General features: G+C 42.6%; 1 protein-coding gene across 9 annotated transcripts in view; it reads right to left on the bottom strand.

The window, feature by feature from the left end:
* The window catches only part of MATN2 (matrilin 2), a 107,170-nt gene that overhangs the window by 12,360 nt on the left and 70,102 nt on the right, over positions 1–24,708 (bottom strand). For 3 of the 9 annotated variants that reach the window (XM_039521929.1, XM_039521930.1, XM_039521936.1), the window contains exons 7-19: positions 23,247–23,369; positions 19,132–19,254; positions 16,480–16,602; positions 12,890–13,012; positions 10,136–10,258; positions 9,890–10,012; positions 9,644–9,766; positions 9,429–9,551; positions 9,150–9,272; positions 8,881–9,003; positions 8,618–8,740; positions 8,413–8,535; positions 128–541 (exon numbers count right to left, since the gene is read on the bottom strand). In XM_039521929.1, coding sequence (XP_039377863.1) covers positions 128–541; positions 8,413–8,535; positions 8,618–8,740; positions 8,881–9,003; positions 9,150–9,272; positions 9,429–9,551; positions 9,644–9,766; positions 9,890–10,012; positions 10,136–10,258; positions 12,890–13,012; positions 16,480–16,602; positions 19,132–19,254; positions 23,247–23,369 — 1,890 coding nt within the window. The remainder of the gene's footprint in view (positions 1–127; positions 542–8,412; positions 8,536–8,617; positions 8,741–8,880; positions 9,004–9,149; positions 9,273–9,428; positions 9,552–9,643; positions 9,767–9,889; positions 10,013–10,135; positions 10,259–12,889; positions 13,013–16,479; positions 16,603–19,131; positions 19,255–23,246; positions 23,370–24,708) is intronic. The other 6 variants (XM_039521932.1, XM_039521934.1, XM_039521933.1 and 3 more) reach the window with 6 other exon arrangements.

The raw sequence follows: 24,708 nt of genomic DNA, 5'->3' as shown, positions 1-24,708 counted from the left end.
GTGCTACATGCACTGGCCAGTACATTGCAGCAATCTTGTCTCTTCATTAATATATGCTGAAATACTTTTAAAAATAAATAAATATAAACATCCTTAAAGAAACAGTGACAAAGAAATACCAGATTACCATTCTGCTTTGCTTTGCCGGCCCACTCAGAGACTTCATCTTGGGCTCGTCCATCTGTAAACACTATAGACACCCTGGGCACTTCTGCTGAAAATGGCCTTGCCCCTTCTGCTTCAGTAAAGCTTCTCTCAAACATTTGTTTCAAGGCAAGTCCAGTCATGGAGCCTTTCCCCATGTATTTCATTTGGGATACTGCTTTTTTCATGTCTTTGGCTGTGCTGAATTGTCTTAATGTGAACTCTGTGCGAACTTGAGAAGAATACTGCAGCAAACCAACTTGAGCAGCTTTGGGAGAAATCTCAAGAGAATCCAAGATTCCAGATACAAATTCCTTTACAACTTCAAAATTATCCTCTCCGAGACTTTTTGATCCATCAATCACGAACACCAGATCAATTGGGCCTTCAGTGCATCCTGTATAAATAAAATAAAAGCAAAGATTTTAAAGAGAGGAAGGCTTTCTCAGTGGTTAGGGAACTAGCCTGGGACTTAGGTTCAGTTCCCTCCTGAGCAAGTCACTCACTCTCTGTGCCTCAGTTCCCCATCTGTAAAATGGGGATGATGATACTTTATTACCTCATGCGGCATTATGAGGATAAATACATTACAGATTGTCAGGTGCTCAGACAACATGGTGATGGTCATAAAAGTACCTAAGACAAAGGAAAATATGACTTCATGGGAGCCAAATAAAGGAGAATGACAAGATCCAGAATAGATTGAAACCACCTCCCCTCAAAATCAGATGCTTGAGTTAACAGCTTGAAGTCTCATGTCCTATTTTTATCATTTTTTGAAATTCCACAGTGAAAAAATGTGTAAAAGAAAACTGTACAGAACATAGGCCATATTTGGATTCAGGCCTGAGTAACTGTTTAATGAAAGTTAGCATTACTAGACGCCTGAAGCAGCTTTCTGGCTTGTAGGCAAAAGGTTATTAGGATAAGGTCATCCACTTGCCCTAGACTCTGCCTCCACCTCTCAGCGTTACTTTCCCAGTGTCATTTCATTGTCCTGAGTACATGTGGAATGAGTGGCTGTGTATATGCTGACAAGTCATTAATTATATTTAAACACTATGTTGTGGACCTAAGCAGAAGTCTGCCTACCAGCTCCTTATCATATGGCTCTCCTTGTGTCCTATTTTCAAGAGACATCTGTTAGCAGTTACGAACGAATGGTAGCAAGACATGTACACTCTAACCTGGAATCTTCAAGACCAAGTAACTTATGGCTACCAGGCTGTAACAGCTAATTGGCCTTTGAAGATATTGGGGTGTCCCCTGAGGTGGAGGAAGGCGACACTGATCTCTATAAAGCACTCTAGCCATGAGGAAGGAAGTGGAGGCTCTCTCACATCAATAAGCCACCCAAAATTGTATCCTGCTCGCTTTCCTGGACTGGCCATCCAAGGATGAAGAGGTGAAAGATTCTGACCCTCAGCTAAGCTAAGCCTGAAGTCTACATGTGAGAGAGAAAAGCCAGGCTATCCTCCCCACGTCAAAAACCTTCAAGTTTCATTTTATCATTTATAAAGATACAGGTAAATATCACCTAGGGCTATGTCTACACTATGGACCTTACAGCGTCGCAGTTGTACTGCTACAGCTGCCCTGCTTTAATGTCCCCTGTGTAGCCGCTCTGTGCCGGTGGGAGAGAGCTCTCCTGCCAGCATAATTAAAGCACTCCCAACAAGCGGCGGTAGCTATGTCGGCAGGAGACCATCTCCCACCAACATAGCGCTGTCCACACAGGAACATTTGTCGGTGAAACTTATGTTGGTCAGGGTGTGTTTTTTCTCACTCCTGGCTGACAAAAGTTTTACCAACAAAAGTGCTAGTTGTGGTGTTTAGATGTTGCTTGTGATTATTAGAACTGGGAGTGCTGGCTGTTGGGAGTCTGAAAGGACAGGAAACAGGAAGGAGCGGGGAGGGGTTGAGGAGGCAGAGTGAGAGTTACAGAGGGTGCAACAGCAGCTTGGTAAAGAGGTTTCCACTTTAAAAATAAAGTCCTGTTGAAGTTTGTCAGTACCTTGCCTGGTTGATACAACACTAGTGTAGACAAAACCTTTGTTCCAAAACTAAGGCCTAGTCTACACTTAAAATTAGATGGACCTAGCTATGTTGCTCAGGGCTGAAAAACATTTCTCCCTAAACCTGTTAGTGAGAGAACTGCGGATTAAATAAGTGTCATTCTGAAACTGCTATCTGTGGGATTCTAGAAAACATTTTGTATCTGTGCAAGACTGGCAGAAAGATGCAGCCGCTGTGTTAAAATGGGGAGGAAAAATAGATTAAATAAACAACAGTGTGATGTGTCAGAGGGGTAGCCGTGTTAGTCTGGTTCTGTAGAACAGTGTGATGTAGTTTTTGTGAACAGTGAAGTTTAATGGGAGAGAGCAGCTAAAGGAGGCCTGGTCTACACTAGATGGTTAGGTTAACGTAAGCTGCCTTGTCTTGACCTAGCTGTGGAAGTTTCTTCACTTAAATTTGGCTCCTGCCGATGTAAGAGCCTCTCTACACTGATTTAGTAACACCTCCCCGAGCAGTGTAGAGTCACGGGCCATGTAATTAAGTTGATGCAGTGTCAGTGTAGACCCTGTGTTGCTTACGTGGACTGTTACTGACTTTCAGGAGCTGTCCCACAGTGACAATACAATTGATACTAGCACTCCTGGTGAGGACATACACCACTGACACGATGAGCTGAGTGTGCATACACACAAGCAATTTAATAACTGCTGTGGCTGTATGCCAATGTAAGTTAGGTTGACATAATTCTGTAGTGTTTAAATATGGCCCATGAAATCATTCTAAGGGCTATATTTAATGCCTTAAAACCAAGGCAAGGACTAGACTTTTAGCTGAATGGCTTAACTTAAAGGGAACAGTTTCTCCCCTTAACCTTCCTGTAAAACACGGAGAGTTTTTTCGTTATAATTAATACAATCACTAATTGTAATACTCAGCGAGCCAAATAAACTGAACAAGTGACTTACTGATTATACTTAATTTACAACCGTGATTTGATTATTGCACTGTATTACTGTAAATTAAGTTAAGCAAGTTAGGAAAACTATAAGTTAAATTAGCTAATGACATATTTCATTTAAACATAAATTTGTTTTATAACTGTTTGCTTAATGTTTAATACATTTATAAGAGATACCCTGGACTGGCTTATCTCTCAAAATTTCAGCAAAGACAATTTCAACGTAGAGGTAAAGGGTGAAGCCATTAAAACACATTGCTGAGATCATCCTGTATTTTAATTACCTAAAACACACTCTATTATCCCTACAAAACTAAAAGCAATAAAATGGCAATGACAATGGCCAATCAACATTTTAGTCCTAACTTTATAATGACATAGGGGGAAACAAAATGGATTTCTGAAAATAAGTACAGATTGTATGAAAATTCCTTCCCCCCTCGCCCCTCCCAACACACATTCAATGACTATGTGCGGTAACGATATTTATCACCTAGTCATGCCGCACCAGTAATGTGCTATCTAAGGGCAATATTCTGTTCTTCAGATCCACACTTCTCTGTGCTTGATTTCTCAGCAAAAGTCTCAATGATTTTCACCAGCGTAGAGATATCAAGTGATAAATATGCATTTAAGAGGGATCTGTACTGTGGACAGGAGAATAGAATTTTGCCCTATGTTTGACATCAAACACCATTCCCACTGCTTCTGGGATCTTCTAGTAGAGCCATAATTTATAACCATCATTGGGAATGCAGCACAGAAAAAAACAAATGAACAAAACGTGAAAACAAAATACTCTTCTCCATCACACCATTATCAGGAAATAGCATTTAGTTTCTATTCCAGTATTGTCTAGCATGCAGTACTGTGACAGGAGCATTGACGGTTAACAGAAGCAGGGCTGGACTATGCTTGCTCAGCCTTCCTCTTCCTTCTAACAGCTCTCTCCAGCCAAGTCTAAGTTTGTGGGAAAGTCTCAGAGAGGGGAGGGAACAGAAGTAGGAAGGTTGGTGGCTTTTCTGCTGAGTGGAAGGAGACAAGACAGAGACAGGAGCTGCCTGAATCCTTCAGTTTAGAGACTTCAGCAGGAATATTTTTGGTATTGTTCTAATTATTTAGTAATAGGATTTTAACTCTCAATCTCTTGGATTTGAGTTAATGCCCAAACTATCTGATAAGGAACAATGAACTGAGGATTGTACTTTTTGCAAAGGATTAAAAAAACCTCCAAAAATTTAATGTAAAACCTGTTTAAAATTTATTCCAAATCCATTAGCTCCATTAAACAGAAAACTCTAGAGACAAAAATGGAAATGGACTGCTAAAATGAGCCAAAATATTGCAAAGTGTATGTGTTTGGGGGTATAGTGTATGGATATATACCTGTATTCTATATCAATCTCTCATACACACAGCACATATGCAATTCACAGGTTAGTAGAAAGCAGTGGATGATACACAGTGGATGATATTCTGTCACGAAGTAGGATGGGTTCTCCACATTTCAACAAAGCAGTTACTATGCTTTACTGTGAGAAAGAAGCACAATTAAGGAATTTCTGGAATTAGTTTGTCTTATAAACAAAACAAAATTTGGTACCAGCATAAACAGTCTATTCATGTAATCATGGTAAATAACTTCAAAAATGCCAAACAATCAGGATACTTTTTACCATACAGTCTACACTGGATTAAAAATGATACAAGCAAGAAGCATTTGGAAAGATTAATTTCTAAAAGGAAGACAAAACCACATTTTTACCATACAACACTAGAGGGAATCAGTCATATCTAAATCACTACTCAGACTCTCCCCCTGGGGTTCAAGAGAAGGGGTCCTTATTTGCTATGTTTTGATTCAAATATTAAAAAAATGGAATGGATGAGGTCTCAGCCTGCGTTTTTTTATTTTAAATTAACATTGTCTATCTCTAGTCTTAAAGCAATCAGAGTACAGAGAGACGGAAGTGGAATCAGAAAGCAAATTTCAGACACCAAGAAACAGTTTACACTTCTGAAGGACGGTGTTGCAAACTGGTTCCATGAGGTGGGTCAGATCTGTCTTTGCCTACTGTCTTTTAAAATAAAAATTCTCCCTTCACCAATTATATCTTCCCATTATATTTATCACTTGACCTAAGTTCAATCGCTAACAGCATGTACCATGCTAACAGGCGGTACATATGGATGAAACAACTGCCTATCCTTTAAGAAATGTTCCCTTATGACTAGTCCAGTTGAAGGGCAGCTACAGTCCTGAAGAATTTAGTAAGTAATAATACCTCACTTTGAAGATTAAGGGCCACAGTATGATGATAGGTGTTCTGGGTGGACTAAGGGTGGGGAGGAGAAGGTGGCACATTTCACAGTAGCCTGCAGACACAGGAGGTAGCCATAATTTTAGCCAAAGGCAGTGAGGAATATGAGGTGGGCTAATCCTGCTGGGAGTGAACCAGTGGGCCTAGAGGAGGCAGAGCATGGGTAGTGATGCTACTGTATCTCCAGCAAGGCCTGTACCTGATGGGTTTACCTGTTGTATAGGTGTAGAAAGCCCCTCTGCCACAGACTTCCTCTGTGTCCTTAAGCAAGACACTTAGGAGCTTCATCCTGCAAGGTATTGAAAATTTTGACTCCAATCCAGCAAAACACTTAGAATAATAGATTCCAAGGCCAGAAAGGATCATTGTGATCATCTAGTCTGAGGAGCACGGATAGTCCTATTGGCTTCATGTGCTTAAAGTTACACATATGGGAGTATTCATGTATTTAAGTGGTTTGGTTGGATCAGAAGCAGTGTTCAGAACTTTACAGGACTGAGCCTTCAATCTCTCTGTGCCTCAGTTCCTTAGGTGTGTTGTGAGGCTAAATTTATTAATGTATTTAGATAGGTGTTTAGAAAGATTACTCTGACCAGTGCCAAAGAAAGCCTTGATATGAATATACTAATTGTGCTGCATTCAGATATGTATTTGTCAGTTTGTAAGAAATGAATGACCACCCAACATTTGACCTTATTTGGAAGTTTTCCTCTGTGTTGCAAATCTTACTAAAAACAAAACATATTTGTGTTTTCTTTTTTATCATCTCCTCTCATCTGAAACTTTACGTTTTTCTCCCTAATTGCTTGATTAGGGCAGAAACACTGAAGGAACTTTAAGATACATCAAATGTTGCTAGCTCCAACCTCATCACTGCTATAACCATGGACAGGAAAAAGAACACCTCTGTCCAGGGGCGGCTCTAGGAATCCTGCCGCCCCAAGCAGGGCGGCGCGCCGCGGGGCGCGCTCTGGCGGTCCCACAGCTCCGGGGGACCTCTTGCAGATGTGGCTGTGGAGGTTCTGCTGGTCCCGCGGCTCCGGTGGAGCATCCGCTGGCACGCCTGCGGGAGGTCCACCCGAGCCGCGGGACCAGCGAACACTCCGCAGTCATGCCTGCGGGAGGTTCACTGGTCCCGCGGCTCCGGTGGACCTCCCGCAGGCATGACTGCGGAAGGTCCGCCGGCCGCCCTGCCGGCAAAATGCCGCCCCAAGCGCGCGCTTGGCACGCTGGGGTCTGGAGCCGGCCCTGCCTTTGTCTAGTTAACATTAGGCCAAATCCTCCTCTATTCACTCAGTCAAAATTCTCACCAACTTCTAAGGGAAATGTGACTGAGCAGGTACTGGAGGATTTGCACCTTTATTTCTTTCGGACTTTCAATGTCTCTTCTGACCACCCCAAATTAACTTTGATTTATAACTTTTACTGGTGTCAAGATCAGTGTGTACATTCCTAGTTATAATTCATGATAGACAATATTCAAATTAGATGGAGATTTTTCTCTCTCTTTTGCTAGGCATTCTAAAGAAAAGGTTTATACAGTGTACTAAAACACTAAGCTCTGGTTAGCTGACCATGTGCCCAGTTTAGCTATGGTTATCATAGTAACAATCACAAACTTAAACTAATATGTTAATATCAACTAGTAATAAATCCTGTCTGCAACTTGGCTTAGTTTCTCAAAATACAAATACATACTGGGATATAGCTATGTTTACATTCCAGATGCCATTGTCCTGTTCCTTTTCTCTAAGCAATTTAAAATATTTATTATTCTTTACATGTAAATAAAACTTAAAAGCCAACATCCATATATGTTTAGACAGTAATTGATTATTGCAGCCTAACATATCTGTAGGAAAGAGCCAAGAGGTCTTTTGTATATTTTGCAGCATTCTTCCATTGACAGAGGTCAGCAAGGCTACTTGCCTATGCTTTATAAGAGACTTCTAAAAAGTGTCTATTTTTTGTCACAGGCCCCTATTTGGGGCCCTACTCACATTACAGGAAAGGGTCTGTAACTTTCTTACTACTGTTTAGGCTGATTGCACACTGCATCCTGAAGGTGATCATCATCCTCGTGCATGAAAGAACTGAGGAATGGGGATCCTTGGCTGTAGGCTGACCAGATAGCAAGTGTCAAAAATCGAGACAGGAGGTGTGTGTTGGGGGGGTGGGGGCGGGAATAGGCGCCTATGTGAGAAAGACATCTGGTCACCCTACTTGGCTGCCCTTGGCAGTGGGAGTTCCCCATTCCCTCAAATCAAACTCCACCAATCCTGCTTCTCCTTCATTAAGTTCTGCAGCCCAAGCAGGGACTAATCCATGACCCATGGTACTAGGCAGTGAGAAGGTTTGGGCAAGTCCATGAGCATTATATTGCCCTTTGGGGGGCAGGTCTCCCATACTAAGATTAGAACGGACATCTTTTGTTGTGGAGCCAGGCTGGGTCATGCAGCTTTGATGGGCTGAACACTGCAGAGGTTCCTAGGACTTTATATAGTAGTAGAAATGTACATGGTCGTTCATGGAATGGTGGAAGGGAAGGGGGTGGGGGCGGAGTTTTTGTCCCAAACACCTAACAATCTAGTTTAGGAAAACACTGATTAATGGGACAATGGTCAAGGCTTTTCATGTTAGAAGACAGGAAAGTTAAGACCGATGTTCTTTTAAATCAGGAAATGCAACTCTATGGTACATGAACCTAATTAAAGTGCAAGTTCCTTGGCAACTTGATTTTTACTTTTGGCTCTTTTCCTGAGGTTTGGAAAGAATGATTGCTATACTCACTGGCTTACAAGGACAATCATTCTTACTTTCTTAATAGCTTTTGCTTCCAAAATCTTCAGGTTAAGTGGTTCAACCTCAAATTTTATATGATTTTTGAAGAAGGGATGCTGGATCAGTTCACTTTAAAATCAAACAAGCAGTTGCTCAATGAATGAAATGTACAGTAAGGATCAGGTTACTTACTTCTGCACATTTTCCCATCTTCTTGTAGTACAAATCCCTCATGGCACTTGCAGACGTAGGAATGGTCATTATTAATGCAAATATGTTCACAGCCATGATCAGCCGTTTTGCAGAGGTCTTTATCTGAGAGAGAGAGTTGCTAGTTAAAATGCTTTTATAAATGGGATTACAAGGACAATCTGCCAGTAAATATCAGATTACTTACTTCTACACGTTTTCCCATCCTCTCTCAGTACAAATCCCTCATGGCACTTGCAGACGTACGAACTGTCAGTATTAACACAAATATGTTCACAGCCAGGGTCAACTGATTTGCAGGCATCCTTACCTGGGAATAGATTAGATATTTAATATTTTATAAATGCAAAAGTTACAAGGACAATCTTCCAAGGAAAGGGCACTTAAGATTTTCATTCTCTCATATAGTGATATCAGCATGAAGTGTACAGTAAATATCAGGCTACTTACTTCTGCATGTTTTCCCATCCTTTCTTAGTACAAATCCCTCATGGCACTGGCAGGTGTATGAAATGTCATCATTAACACAAACATGTTCACAGCCATGGTCAATGGACTTACAGAGGTCTTTATCTGAAAATAGTTGAGAGTTGGCTGGTTAGAACTACTTTGCATTTATAAAAGATTAGACAGATATTTCTCAAGTAAGAAAGCAATGAAATTCCTTCTTTTTTTGTCCTCCGTAGACATAAATGTATTACAAAGATCAAGCTACTTACTTCTGCATGTTTTCCCATCCTCTCTTAGCACAAATCCCTCATGGCACTGACAGGTGTATGAATTATCATTATTTACACAAACATGTTCACAACCATGGTTGACTGATTTGCAGACGTTCTTATCTGGGAATAGTTAAAATATTTAATATAGTTTGCTAGTTAAAACATATTTATAAATGCAAAAATTACAAGGACAATCTTCCAGAAAGAGAGCAATGAAGTTCCTTCTCTTTTTGTCTGCTGAAGAAACAAATGTACAGTAAAGATCAATCTACTTACTTCTGCATGTTTTCCCATCCTCTCTCAATACAAATCCCTCCTGGCACTTACAGATGTAGGAATTGTCATTATTAACACAAATATGTTCACAGCCATGGTCAAATGATTTGCAGACATCCTTATCTGAGAATAGTTGAGAGAGTTTGCTAGTTAAAACACTTCTACAAATACAAACATTACAAGGATAATCTTCCATTAGAGATCAGACTACTTACTTCTGCACATTTTCCCATCCTCTCGCAGTACAAATCCCTTACGGCACTTGCAGATGTAGGAATTGTCCATATTAACACAAACATGTTCACAACCATGGTCAACTGATTTGCAAAGGTCTTTATCTGAGGATAGTTTAGATATTTAGTACAGTTTACTAGGGACATTCTTTCAGTAAAAGAGCAATGAAGTTCTTTCTTCTTTGCCTACTGCACACACAAATGTACGGCAAAAATCAGGTTACTTACTTCTGCACGTTTTCCCATCTTCCCGCAGTGCAAATCCCTTACGGCACTTGCAGATGTATGAATTGTCCATATTAACACAAACATGTTCACAACCATGGTCAACTGATTTGCAGAGGTCTTTATCTGAGGATAGTTTAGATATTTATTACAGTTTACTAGGGACATTCTTTCAGTAAAAGAGCAATGAAGTTCTTTCTTCTTTGCCTGCTGCACACACAAATGTACGGCAAAAATCAGGTTACTTACTTCTGCACGTTTTCCCATCTTCCTGCAGTGCAAATCCCTCACGGCACTTGCAGATGTATGAATTGTCACTATTAACACAAACATGTTCACAACCATGGTTGACTGATTTGCAGACATTTTTACCTGAGAATAATTTAGACAGAAAAGAAATTTTGCTAGTTAAAATGTTTATAAATGCAAAGGTTAAAAGGTCTTAGTTTTCCAGTGAAAGAGCCCTGCAACTCATAATCTTTCATGTGTTTGCTCAGTGGAATCCAGCAATGCATTTCCAACAACCTCTGACTCTTTCATCTTTTGTTTTTAACAAGCAAGCACATCTTCCTCCTCCTCTTAATCTGTGGTCTCTTTATTAAGGGGAAAAAATCAGAAAGCACAGTAACTAGGGGCTAGATTGTCAAAGTTGTTTAGGCGCCTAGATGCAGGTAGGTCTAGGTACCTAGGTGTCTAACTCTCACTGACACCAAGGGGAGTTAGGTGCCTAAATGCCACTGAGGAGCTAGGTGTAGTGCTTTTGAAAATCCCACTAGGCGCCTATGTGAGCACCTAAATACCTTTAAAAAAAATCTGGCCCTGGGTCACTGGCCTCTAAGGAGTAAAAAGATTTTGAACTGTCAAGTTATTTACATTTCAATCCAGCTTTTCCTGTGGAAAACAAGATATTTATCATCATCTTACTATCTTCAAGCAAAAATACCTGCTGAAACCCAGAACACTTAGGCTTTTTCCCTCTGTGGTTAAAGAAATATTTGTCTTTTTGTAATAAAATAGGATTACAAAAGCTCAGTTTATGTGGTGTTTCAGGTTGGTGTAAATAATCTGTTGTATTATGTGTTGTGATGGAAATTGTCAGCTCATAATGGGTAGGCAGATGGCCAGTGAGGACTACTGATATTTCATTTAATTTTAGCTATGCCTTATACTGTATTTAAAACAAAACAAAAATTAAAAGCTATACAACCATGTACTAAATATCTGTGTTATGCTCATTTTCCTTCCCCCTTTCTCTCTCTCTGTTACACTCCCTTGTTCCAGCTTGTTTTAAATTAAGCCCCAGTCCTGCACAGAGCTTGTCACGGGATCCACTCACCATTAGGGCACTTCCTCCTGGCCATTCTGGGGATTAGCGCCTTCCAGCGGCTGCACATACCTCTGGTAGCTTGTTGCACGCTCCACTGCTGCTTCCTCTCCAGAAGCTACAGCTTCCACTTTCTGACTTGGCCCTCTGGCCAGCTCACTGTGCTCTTCCCCTTGCAGAGATCAAAGTCTCAGGCAGTCCGTGCTCCACTGTCTGGTCTGTGCCACTTCCCCGGTGGCTTTGGGGAAATCGGGGCCTGCCCTCTACTCTGGCGTCCAGTTCAGGGATCCTCTCATCAGCAGCCAAGGTCTGCACTATCCCTTGCTGCTTCTCCTAAGCCCTTCCTATCCTTTCTGGCTCTCCCTCCTCTCTGGGTTTTCCAGCCAAAAATCCCTTCTCCCAGGGAGTAACTGTAGGCTGCTTGCTGTTGTGACCCCAAACGCACCTCCCTTCTCCCAGGGAATGACTGCAGACTACTTCCCCACAGCTCCTCTGCTATCAGCTTCCTGTCTTTATAAACCCCACCCAGCTCCTTCCTCCTCATCCCATCAGGGGATTATTCAGCTGTAGCCTGTCTGTTTAACTGCCCCCCCTCCTCATCTTGACCTGCATTAACCCTTTCAGGGCAAGTGTGGGGTGATGTGCCCCATCACAGAGCACAATGCCAGTACAGGAGTCCGCTTGCACGTAACTTCTTGCAGGATCAAGGCCTCAGGTTGTATATACTTTAGGGAAGGGAGCATGTCTTTCTATATGTTTGCATAGTTTAGCACAATGGGGCTCCAATTCTGATTGTGGTTTAATACACACAGTAAATAATATTATCCATTTAATTGATCACTGTAGTACAGTGGTGGGCAACCTGCAGCCTATCAGCCCGGCAGGGTAATCCGCTGGCAGGCCACCAGACCGTTTGTTTATATTTGCATGGCCGCCCGCAGCTCCCAGTGGCCGCGGTTCACCTGGACACCGCTTCCCACAGCTCCCATTGGCCGGGAACGGTGAGCCGTGGCCACTAGGAGCTGCGGGTGGCCATACAAATGTAAACAAAAAGCCTGGCGGCCCACCAGCGGATTACCCTGACGGGCTGCGGGCCACAGACTGCCCACCACTACTGTAATATGTGAGTCTTTTAAAAGCTTTCCTAATAACATGCTTTTTAACATCAGATGTGAATCAGTTTAATGGATTAGACCTCAAACAAATGGGAATACAATTAATTACATTACTATACACATTATATCTAGGTGGCTTTTAAAGAAGTAAGATACAGTGACTGAGCAGTAGAGAGGGCTGTAATACTGAAGAAAAATTTGCAATGATTTTTTCAGATTTCATTTCACTACAGTCTTGCCCAAATTATGCAATCCCTTTTTAACATTCTTTGTCACACAAGCAGGGCAAAGAAATGGAAACACCATTCATATTGTGAGCTCCTTGGTTGCAGTACAAGGAGAGAGGCCGCAGAAATTTTAATCTTTTTAACCTAATTTGTGGAGAAAATTACTGTTGCCTGTTGCAAAATACAATTCTGTACTAATGTACCTTTGGTTCCCAGTTTCAGTCCCAGACTCCAGCTTCAGAGCTACTCATTTACATTGCACATACTGATTTTATACTGTATAGATGCAGGCAACAAAAGATACGGTGTAATGTCACTTGGTCTGATAAAAACTTACGTTTACAAGTTTTCCCATCATCACGAAGCTCATATCCTTCAAAGCACTGACAAGTATAAGATTTTTCACTGTTTACACACAAATGTTCACAACCAGGGTCACTCAGTGCACAATAGTCCACTCCTGCAATGATTGGAGTTATAAAAAGAAGTTAAAAATTCATGAATTAGCAGCTGGTCATCTCTAACACAGCTGCATGGTGTATGAACAAGCAAATGCTGTATTGTTTGAACAATAATTCAGTTCTTTATAAAAAATAAATATACTTTTAAAGAAACAAAAAAGGAGGTTTTAGGTATGATTTAGAGTGGTCCCTGTGGGCAGAGATGAGAAAAGCTATCTTTCTGTTTGCAATAGCTCAGAAAAGAGTCCAGATACTTCAATACTTTTTGAATAAACTATAAAGATATTTTGCTAATGATGTCATATAAGACACAATTACAACCACAAGGTATCTAAACAACAGAGGTTTTCTTCTAAACATTCACCTTTCATTGATGATTCTGCATACATACTCGATGTGAAAGCATGAGGTGGGTGAGTCCCAGAACTCTCAGTGTACCTGATCTCATTGATTCAATAGATTCTGGATTAGATCATGTGAGCTTTGATGCTGAACAATAATTGACACAAATCATTTTAATTCAGTTACATTTGTTGTCTTGACTTTCCTGCAGATTTTCTTTTCTTTAACATGAGACCTAGTGCTCTCTGAGAGTTCCATACTCGGCGTTCTGTTCAACTGTGTGTGAGCTCTGCTGCATATGGAGTTCCATTTGCTATTGTTGCTAGATGTCAGAGCAGAAGCCAGTTTATCACTAGGGTGTTCCTGGTATATATGACATTAGTCTCTTGATTCAGAAGTGATATATATTAAATACATCTATTCAGCTGCTCATTTAACAGTTATCTGAAAGACCCAAAAACCTTTTCTGATAATCTAAAAAGATTGCCCATGTGATTTTAACAGGGTCGGCTGGAGCTCAGGAGCAGAACTGTTCCCAAATAGATGTGCAGAGAAGGGTAAATTGGCAAGTAGAGGAAATACTCGAGGGATCAGATTCAGTGCCCAGAGGAATCCAGGAGTCACTGTATAGCTTTAATGCTTCTGATGGGAATCCAAGTAATACCTGGAGGAAACTAAATCACCAGAGTTTAAAAATATCTTTTCTACTGCCAAGGAAACAGGACTTTCCATTGGAAAGTTGATACAACTCTTAAAACAGCAACTCACCTGCTTCTCTATATCCATTGGTTCCGCTAGAAGCAGTGGAGCCATCCCTCTCCCCTTTCTGCACAGAAGGCAGGAGTTCTGTCCTGGTAGCATTCGTTACCCCTCTTCTGGAGGGGTGGATGGATGGATGGATGGATCTTTGTGGACTTCAGGGAGCAGGAGAGGGTGGAGCAAATATGTTTCCACCCTCTGATTTGCATTATCTTCCCCATGATCCTCTCTGTGACTGCAACTGTGCGGTTGCAGGGGGACCTTGCCAATGGCAGTTTGACTCTTGCTGAAACTTTGTTGCCCAATGGCAGGGAAAGCAGCAGATTCAGGAGTTGTCCATGCAATCAACGGCTTGGGGAGCTGGGGAGGGGGGAAAGGCAGGTAGAGTGGCCGCCAAAATCGTTGGTGAGGCCTGCCAAACCCCTCTGACCAGTGGGGATAATTCCAGGAAGAGACAGCAAGGCAAAATTCACTGAGTTTTCCTTTCTCATTGGCTCCTTCTGCAGATTTTTACCCTAGAGCGGGCAATTTACCCTCCTAACTCTATTAAACTGGAGTGAGTCTTAACTCTCATTAGCTATATTAAGAATAGAAACGTTGCTAGGGCAAGTTTAATTTCTGATGTATTGGGAGCTCCTATATTAGGCTGCATTAGTGACATCTCTACCGAGGACTTTAAGTTCCTGAATAAAGAAGAAAGTCACTTAACATAATGTGTTCATCCACTGTGACAGGGTCAGGCCAGATAGCTACAAGAGAGTGGTCAAAGGTAGATACATTAGCTACAGGTTAAGCAGGTCCCTTTTCCCTGGGTAAGATAACGGGGACTATTCAAGAACACTCAGGAACTTTCTAGAAATAATTAAGGCAGGCAGGCTAATTAGGACACCTGTAGCCAATTGGGAAGTTACTACAATTAATTAAGGCTAATCAGTACACCTGGTATAAAAAGGCTCTCACTCCAGTTAGTGAGGTGTATGTAAGGAGCTGGGAGTGAGAGGACGTGCTGCTGGAGGACTGAGGAGTACAAGCATTAACAGACATCAGGAGGAAGGTCCTGTGGTGAGGACAAAGAAGTTGGTCGGAGGAGGCCATGGGGAAGTAGCCCAGAGAGTTGTAGCTGTTGTGTAGATGTTCCAGAAGGCACTCTAGACAGCTGCAGTCCACAGGGCCCTGGGCTGGAACCCGGGGTAGAGGGCGGGCCCGGGTTCCCCCCAAAACCTCCCAACTCCTGATCCAACACAGGAAGATCTCTGAGGCTAGCAAAATCTGCCAATAAGCGCAGGACCCACCAAGGTAGATGAGGAACTTTATCACACCACATGCAGGGCTTCCAGAGCAAAGGGTCCATTGATTTGTACCTGTGTCCACACACGCAAGAGGAGTAGAAGATGATGAAAGCAGCAGCACAAAATTTGTGAAAAGGGCCAATGAGCTGGCTGGCTTCCAAATAATATCTACAATAGATCACTCACCAAAACTCACCTCTTCAACAGCAAAGAGGACAGGACAAGAATGCCCAGTAACATCTTCCTCCCTGCCAGCAGGAGAGAAGAACAGACAACCAGACATCCCGAGTGAAGGATAAATGAGATGGTGAATAATATGGAGACTATTGTAATGCTACTATATAAATTAATTGTGCGGCATCATCTGGAATACTGTGTGCAGTACTGGTCATGCCATCTCAAAAAGGCTATTGCAGAGCTAAAGGAGATTCAGAAAAGGGCAACAAGAAAGATCAAAGGCCTAGAAAAACTCTCAGATGAAGAGGCATTGAAAAGATTGGGACTGTCACCTTAGAAAGGAGACGAATAAGAGGGAACAAGATTAAAGTATATAAAATATATGGTGTATAGAGAAGACAGATCATGCGCTTCTGTTCTCCGTATCTCATAACGCAAGAGCAAGGGGACATTAAATAAAATTAACATGTGGAAAGTTAAAAAATCACTAAAAGGAAATACTTTTTCATACAATAAGTAATGAAACTGTGGAACTCTCTGCCACTGGCAGTCATTGAGAGCAAGAACATAACAAGAGTCAAATTATCCAGAGTTGTCACAATTAATAATAATAAAAATTTTTTGGAGTGGATATCAAGCCTCATGTTTTAGAGCTTATGTCAATCTCTAACTATTATAGACCAGGATGAGACCTAATGTTGGGGACAGATTACCCCACATCTGTCTACTGCAGGGTTCTCACATATTTCTCTGAAGCATCTGGTACTGGCCACTGTCAGAGACAGAATACTGGACTACATAGACCTTGGGTCTGATGCAGTGTATCAGTTTTATGTTTCTATTGTTTATTTGCTTCCCTCCGCTTTAATTCTCATCAAAGAAATTATCAAGAAACTTACGTGAGCAGGTTTTTAGGTCTTCATTAATGATGAATCCTTCAGAACACTGACAGACATATGAGTCGCCTGTGTTCAGGCACAGCTGCTCACAGCCATGGTTGTTCTCAGCACAGTGATCCACTCCTAATGGTTTATGTTAGGAATTAAGAAAACACATTAGAGAGTTAAAGACCAAAACCATGACATGGTACTAAGTGCTAGAGAATCTTTGTACATACGATTATCAAGAAAAAACAACCCATAAACGTTTGCACTTACATAGCTAACCCATCTAAGGATCCATTTGAGAAACATGAGTTAACTTATCCTTATAACAGCTCAGTGAGGTAAGTATTTATTATTCCTATGTTACAGACAATGAATGTAAGGCACGGAAAGATTACGACTTGTCCATAATCACATAGGGAATCTGCAACTGAGTTGGGAATAGAGAACCCAGGAATCCTTAACCACAAGGCCATGCTGTCTTTTCCACACACACAAATCTTTTCTTTGTTCACCACATGTTTTTCTCAGACAGTAAATATGAGTGTTAATCATTTATGAGTTTCAACTTATTCCACAACAATTAGAGGATTATGAGTAAATTCTGTTTAAACTGACAGATATGGTAATTTAAAAATATTCTTTTGCTGCTAGGTTCTATCTGCTAAAGCCAAAATACGGGACAGTTAAAAACTGAGAGTGTAGGGGACTTAATGTAACCACTTTGCATTTTATTGATTCTGTATTTGTGATGGAAATGGTCTCTATAAAAACCAAATATATGTGTGAATTGAGTTTAAAGTCTGCACTGTATCTCCTAACAAAGGACAACTCAGAGGTATGGTCGATAGTTCATAAAGCAAGATATGTGCTTGTGTGAATGTGCAATGTAACTCTGCTGATTTTGTAAAAGTACAGAGCAAAGCACTTTTTAGCAAGAAAAAATCTTAAAAGATTTTTATAGCAAGCTTCCCCCTTAACATTTTATAGTGGACATTCTTCACTATTCTTAGTCACATGGGTGAAATTCACCCTAGCTCAACTTGACTGAAGTCAGTGTTACCCAATATAAATGTTGTCTATTATGTCTCAATTCTGCAAAGCAGTTACAGATGCAAAAATTTACTGGATTATCACAGTCATATCTATATCCATTTGCTAAGCCTAATAATATTGTGCAAGATTGGTTTTTTAAAATCATATAAAATATATATATAGGAATCTGTCCCAATTTAACATCAGACATAGTTACAAATACTGTTGGCCTGAGCAAGTGAAGCCGAGATTGAAATTTTTACTAATTACAATAAATTCCAGTTGGCACATTCTCCTTTTTTCCATAAGTTTACATCATCATAAGTGGAGCTGTGCTTTGGGGCCGTTGTACAAGAGAAATGTGAAACAATTAAAATAAAGAAACCCCTATCTTATTTGGCAAATTACATTCTCAGATCACCATCATCTGTTACAAATAAGAGATGTCCATTGTAATATGTATTATTAATATCACTTTTAAAATCTAAACGTTCTAGCTTCTCACACTAAATCTTTCCTTATGTTCTTTCAAGTAACAAAGTAATCACAAATCTGCCCATCACCAGGCTTCTGGAACTACAGTAACTATAAATTTAGGTCAACATGTTTTGATACCTAAATCTGCAAAAATAAAAACTGTAATGCTAAAAAAGAGAAAAGGGCCAAGATTTTCAAAAGCGACCAGTAAATTGGGTTGCCTCAATTGTGGAGTGCCCTATTTGTGACACCTCAAAGGGGCCTAATTTTCAGAAAGAGCCAAGCACCTGCCCATCTGAAAATCAAACCAAGTTGTATAATTTACTTATATTACAATGTATTAAAGTTTTCTTGTATGCTGCAGAATCCATCAACAGTTTATTTTGATCATTGAAGATAATAATTTTCTTAATTATACAAGTCTTTGGGTACTTTTTTCCAAATGGCATAAGTACATCAAGAAAAATTGCAGCTCTCTGCATTTTTAAAGTGCTGCTTTAAATATGCAAAATGGTTCTGGGGAAAACAATATCTTTTCACAACTTAGTGATTGCAAATATACAGGGTTGGCATGATTTTTGGTAGGACATCATTCCTTTAGCAGTATTCTAATTATCATATAGCAAGGGATGTATTTATATCCGATAGACTTCAGAAGAAATAAAAATAAACCAGCATTTGAGGTGAAAAATCATCAGTATTAGGTGTGTAACTGTCTAAATATCTGCTAAAATTGGATGTATTTTTAACAAGCACTTCAAATAGCGTGACCAGATGTCCCAATTTTATAGGGACAGTCCAGATATTTGGGGCTTTTTCTTACATAGGTGCCTATTACCCCCCATTCTCTGTCCAGATTTTTTATACTTGCTATCTGGTCACCCTAACTTCAAAATATGTCAGGCACTCCTGCTAAATAACATTCTTATAACAGGAATTGTTAATAAGACGATACACTTGTTCTCCACTGGGTGGACCTATGCAGGCATTTTACCAACATTACCTCACTAGTGCTGGCTCTTGTTGGACTTTACAGTTACAACAGCTTACATAGCTCTGAAAGATCTCAGAAGGGCCCCTGGAGAGTTCCCTTGTTCATTTCAAAACTCAGCCCAATGCAAGAACTAATTGCTGCACTTTGTGTGAAACACTCACTTCTGCACGTTTTGCCATCATGGTTTAGGGTGTATCCACTATGACATCTGCACACAAAAGAGTCTTCTGTGTTAACACATTCCTGTTCACAGCCATGTTTACCCAAAGCACAGAAGTTTATTCCTGTGGAGAGAGAGGTTAAAGAATACAAGCTAAGTATGCTGGTTACTGAACAAAACATCATGCTTCTTAAATGGCACTAACTTCCATGTGACAGACAGTTAATAAAACTGTGGGAAGCAGCTGATCTGGTGGCCTATTAGTAAAAATGTGCAAGACTTTGCTTTGATTCCCATACTCTTTCTTTCCCTAGCCATCAGAAGTAACATCAACACTTTGGGGAGGAGGAATGCCTGGTACTGCTCAGCAGTGACACACACAGTTTGGCTTAGAAAAGAGGAAGTAGAGAAGTTGATGGATTGTTTTATTTTATGTCTGTTTAACGTGAACCATGAAGTAAAGTGTTTGGGAATGAAAATACTACCAAACTGAAGGGCTGATCCAAAGCCCACTGAAGTCACTGAAAGAATCCCATAATTCACAATTGTACTCCTGGTAATAAACATTATACTTGGAAATGTTTGCAGGATCGGACCCTTTGCTCCTGTGTTCCTCAAGCAACACCTGTCCTGTAAAGTCCTGAATATAATCACAATGCTATATAAGATTATAAAAATAGCAGCAATCCAGACTGATGTTAAAAATGATACCGGTACATGAAAACACATACCAAAACACATATTTTTTATGAAGATGAAAGACATTTAATCGTGTTCCAAAAGAGGCTTTTTTCTTAGCTGTAATCTATGTGAGTTTACAATTAGAGAAATATTAATACTACCTCTTGCTCCTGGCTTTCATAGTGCTTAGGTACTAAGCTAGCTGCTTCATCTGTGTGCAAGAATCTCTCATGATCAGGGGCGGCTCTATAAATTACGGCGCCCCAAACAGGGCGGCGTGCTTCGCCACCCTTCCCCGGTCCCGCGGCCAGGGCAGAAGCGTCTGCGGCGGGTGCGCTGGTTCACGGCTCCGGTGGAGCATCCGCAGGCATGCCTGCGGGAGCTCCGTCCGAGCTGCGGGACCAGCGCGCCCACCGCAGTCATGCCTGCGGGAGCTCAAGCGGAGCCGCGGGAAGAGGGGACCCTCCGCAGTCATGCCTGCGGCAGGTCCACTCGTCCCGGGGCTCCGGTGGACCTCCCGCAGGCATGACTGCGGAAGGTCCGCCGGAGCCAAATGCCGCCCTGCCCCGACAATGCCGCCCCACCCGCCTGCTTGGCGCGCTGGGGTCTGGAGCCAGCCCTGCTCATGATGCATCTGCTTTGATGCAAGCTTGCTGGGTCCCACACCAGAGGAGCTGCATCACAGAAATCATAGAAATGTAGGACTGGAAGGGACCTCAGTAGATCACCTAGTCCTGTCTCCTGCACTGAGGCCTGGTTTACACTACAAAATTAGTCCACCTAGCTGCGCATCTGTCTACACTTAAATTTATCTCCCACTGATGTAAGTGCCCCTTTATGTAAATGTAGTAGCACCAGCTCCCTGAGCAGCATTGAGCCATGGTCAATGTATGGAGGTCAATGCAGCGCAAGTGTAGACACTACATTACTTATGTTGACCCTAACTAGTCCTCCAGCAGCTGTCCCACAATGCCCAACACTGACTGCTCTGGTCATAATTGTTAACTCCACTGCCCAGAGGTCACATATATCACAAGCCCCCACTCCTTTAAAACCCCTGTGAATTTTTGAAATGCCTGTTCCTGGTTGTCCAGTTTGGTGAGCACACTTCTATCTGCTCTTCTTTGTTGTGTGCAACTGCCCAGCTGACCATGCCAGCTACATGCTCCAGATGCACATTCCTGCCTGGAGTAGACGGGAGATATTGGATCTCCTGGGCCTATGGGGAGAAGGGCTGTGCAGGCACAGCTCTGAACCAGCTGTAGAAACGTCAACATCGATGAGCAGCTTGCTCTGGGGAGGCAGAAAGAGGGCTATGACAAGGACCAGCAGCAGCGAGAGCCATGAAAGTCAAGGAAGGAACTGTGGCAGGCATATCAGAAAGCCAGTAAGGCCAACAATCGATCTGGTACCAAGCCACAGACCTGCTGCTTTTACACAGAGCTGCATTCCAGACTTGGTGGAAACCCCACCACCATCCCACACACCATCATGGATACCTCTGAGGAGCCTGAGTCACAAGCCCTTGCTGCAGGGCCGGCGCAACCATTTAGGTAACCTAGGCGGTCGCCTAGGGCACTGGCATTTGGGGGGGGGCGCCATTTTCTTCGGCAGCGACCGCGGCGGCTGGATCTTCGGCTGCCCCGGTCGCTGCTGGCATTTAGGCGGAGGGAGCTGGGGCAGGGGAGCGTGGGGAGGCCCGCCTGCAGCAAGTGTGGGGGGGCAGCATGCAGGAGAACTCCCTGCCCCAGCTCAACCCTGGCCCGCCTCCTCCCCGAGCACGCCGTGGCTGCTTCACTCCTCCCGCCTCCCAGGCTTGTGGTGCCTAGGCTGATTGGTGCCGCAAGCCTGGGAGGCGGGAGAAGTGAAGCAGCCACGGCGTGCTCAAGGAGGAGACGGGATAGGGGTGAGGTGGGGCCGGGGGAGTGCCTCAGGGCAGAGGGTGGGGAGCTGCCGCAAGGGGGGTGCCTCAGGGCGGGGGGGAGGGCACAAGGTGGAAGTTTCACCTAGGGCGCGAAACATCCTTGCACCGGCCCTGCCCTGCTGTGAACAGCAAGGAGGAGGAGTATGGAGGACAGATGATGGGCGGGGGTCCAGTGGTGCTGCAACCCAGGACTGTTTTTTGACTCCACCACAGTCCAGCTAGTTCCTGCAGTTGAGCACAGGTGAGCCCGATGAAGGGGCAGGAACCTCGACTAAGCATGTAAATGAAATTCCCTTTGAGTGACAGCATCCCCAACTTAGCTGGACACAGCTATCAACTTTTCATTAATTCACTCATACTACAAGAGGTAGTGATACAACAAAGAGATGGAATTGCTATCTGCTTTTCATTCCCCTCTAGAGTTAGGCAGGGGAGGGGGGGCCATGTGGAGCAGTTTGTTTATGTACACAGCGATGTCTCTTGAGTCCTCCTGAGAGATCTTGATGAAACTTCCCTGGAGGTACACTGCAATCCTCTCCCAAGGTTTCTAGAGATGGCAGCCTTATTTTTTCCTCCGCGGTAGGACACTTTCCCATGCCAGCAGGGCCGGCTCCAGGCACCAGCTTAGTAAGCAGGTGCTTGGGGCGGCCACTCCGGAGAGGGGGCGGCACATCCAGCTATTCGGCGGCAATTGAGCGGAGGGTCCCTCACTCCCGCTTGGGTACCTGAGTGGAGCAGGGCTGGAGAAAGGCAGAGGAGCTGGGGAGCTCCAACCTGGAAAGCCCCAGGCTGTGGCCTAGCATAAAGCCAATAGGTACTGGGGGTTGCAGAGGGCAGCCCAGTGGTAGACAAAGGCAGCAGGTCCAAACCCAACCTTGCCAGTGATGAATAGGCTGATACTGCAGTCTGTCCCAGGGTGTGGGGGCTAGACGATGACTGGCAGTAGCCATACACTGAGGCGAGGTGGGGATAGTGGGTGGGGGTTCCCCTGGGAGGGGGAGACCCTGAGGCTGAAAGGGATTATTGCCAGGGAGCGGCACCCCAGGTAAACGGGGCACCGAGGTCCTGGGAGGGACACGGGGGCCAGAGGACAGGCGGATCACTGGCCTGCAGAGGGTGCTCTGGGCTGGAAATTGAGCTAATTCCCTGAGAGACCAGCAGGAGGTGCCCCAGGGGTGAGTCCGAACCTCTACAAGAACATTTCAAAGAAGTAATGAATGTCCTGGTTTTGAGCCATCAAATGTCCCATAGTACTCCCCAGAATTGCTTCAAACTCTTCAGAAAAATTGTAATGTAGCGTAAAATCTGGTCTGTGAAATATCAAGGAGTTTGGTTTAGTTTTTAGCCAAGTTATGGGGTGAAGGAAAGGGCTGAGGTTAAAGATCAACCTTAAAATAGGTTTGTTTCAGCCTTTACTATGGAAGAGGCTATGATCTTTCTGTAAATTCAGCCATATAGGTTTTCAGAAGTAAAAGCAGGTGAACTTTATTGCATACAATAGGACAACTTACTTTTGCAAGTTCTCTTATCTGGATTAAGAGTAAACCCGTGTCGGCATTGACAAAAATAGGAATCATTTGTATTAACACATTCCTGTTGACAGCCATGGGTCTGCAAAGCACAGTAATCTGGTCCTATAAAAAGAAAAAAATGCACAGCAATAAGGAACATAGACAAATAAATTAAATTAAAAACAATTACCTCAGTTTCTTTAAATGAACATCTCTCTTTCTGGACATGCTTCTGACACCTTGCCATACTCTCTCAAGCTGTGAAAACAGAATGTTCCATTTTCACACAGACTATAATATATCATACATATTTTTAATGAACCCTTGGGGAATAAGTTTTCAATGGGAGGATGTACAGAAATGAGTGTTAGTATTTTTGCAGCTAAATACCCATAGAGCACACTGAAAATGTATCACTTGGTTTTCCAACAAATTACCTGGCAATACTATTTTACTGCATACAAGTTAGATATGATTTATAAGAAGTGTATTAGTGTGCTTTTGAGTGCCTTTCACTAGATCAGAGCATTACATTATCTGCAAAGTCAGGGTCTGAACAACTCAGGTTTGTTTGCTTTGCAGTTCCCTCATTTAAGTTGCTCGTGAGATGATAGTCATGAAGATGTATAGGTTTCAGAGTAGCAGCCTGAATATTTCAAACTGCATGTATCTGCAAAAAGAACTGGAGTACTTGTGGCACCTTAGAGACTAACAAATTTATTTGAGCATAAGCTTTTGTGGGCTACAGCTCACTTCTTCAGATGCATAGAATGGAACATACAGTAAGGAGATATATATACATACAGAACATGAAAAGGTGGAAATAGCCATATCAACTCTAAGAGGCTAATTAATTAAGATGAGCATATGAGATATGTGTTTGTACAGAGGCTTGCACAGTGGGGCCCTGGTATATGATTGAGACTTAGAACGCAGGAGGCTCCTCTCCTCCCCAGAGGTAGCAGCATGGGGTCCCACTGCATCCCACAGGTAACAAGAGGGGCTCCCTTCCCTTTGGAAGGAGCAGAATCAGCAACCAGGATGGTGGCAGGAAGGCCCCTAATAAGTATTCCAGGAGCCAAGGTGTACACGGTATACCTGCTTGGGCTAGTGTTGGCAAACCCCCAGAGCAGTGTGTCTTGCAGTTAACTTTGAAATGGATGGGTAGTTTACACCTTGTGCTTTTGTTTCAAGCTGTCTTGGTAACACTTATTTATGTTTCGAGCTTTTCTTTGTGTCCGTAAGAGGCTAGAAGCTTAATATTTTCTTTTCCTTTTTGTAAATGAAAGCCAAAATTCTGATGTAATCAAATGACTGTGGGAGTTAGAGCCCCAGGCATGGGCTATAGTGCTTATGCTTTAATCTAGTTGTGCACTTATCAAAGCTCCAAAAAATGCTTGTTTGACCATTTTAGCTCCATCTTTCTTAATATGGGTTGATTCTTGGCTAGTTTTGCTGCTCT

The sequence above is a fragment of the Mauremys reevesii genome, linkage group 2, assembly GCF_016161935.1.
Source record: "Mauremys reevesii isolate NIE-2019 linkage group 2, ASM1616193v1, whole genome shotgun sequence".
Lineage (NCBI taxonomy): Eukaryota > Metazoa > Chordata > Testudines > Geoemydidae > Mauremys > Mauremys reevesii.
The sequence above is the reverse complement of the archived record's forward strand: the minus strand, read 5'-3'. Positions and strand labels throughout refer to the sequence as shown.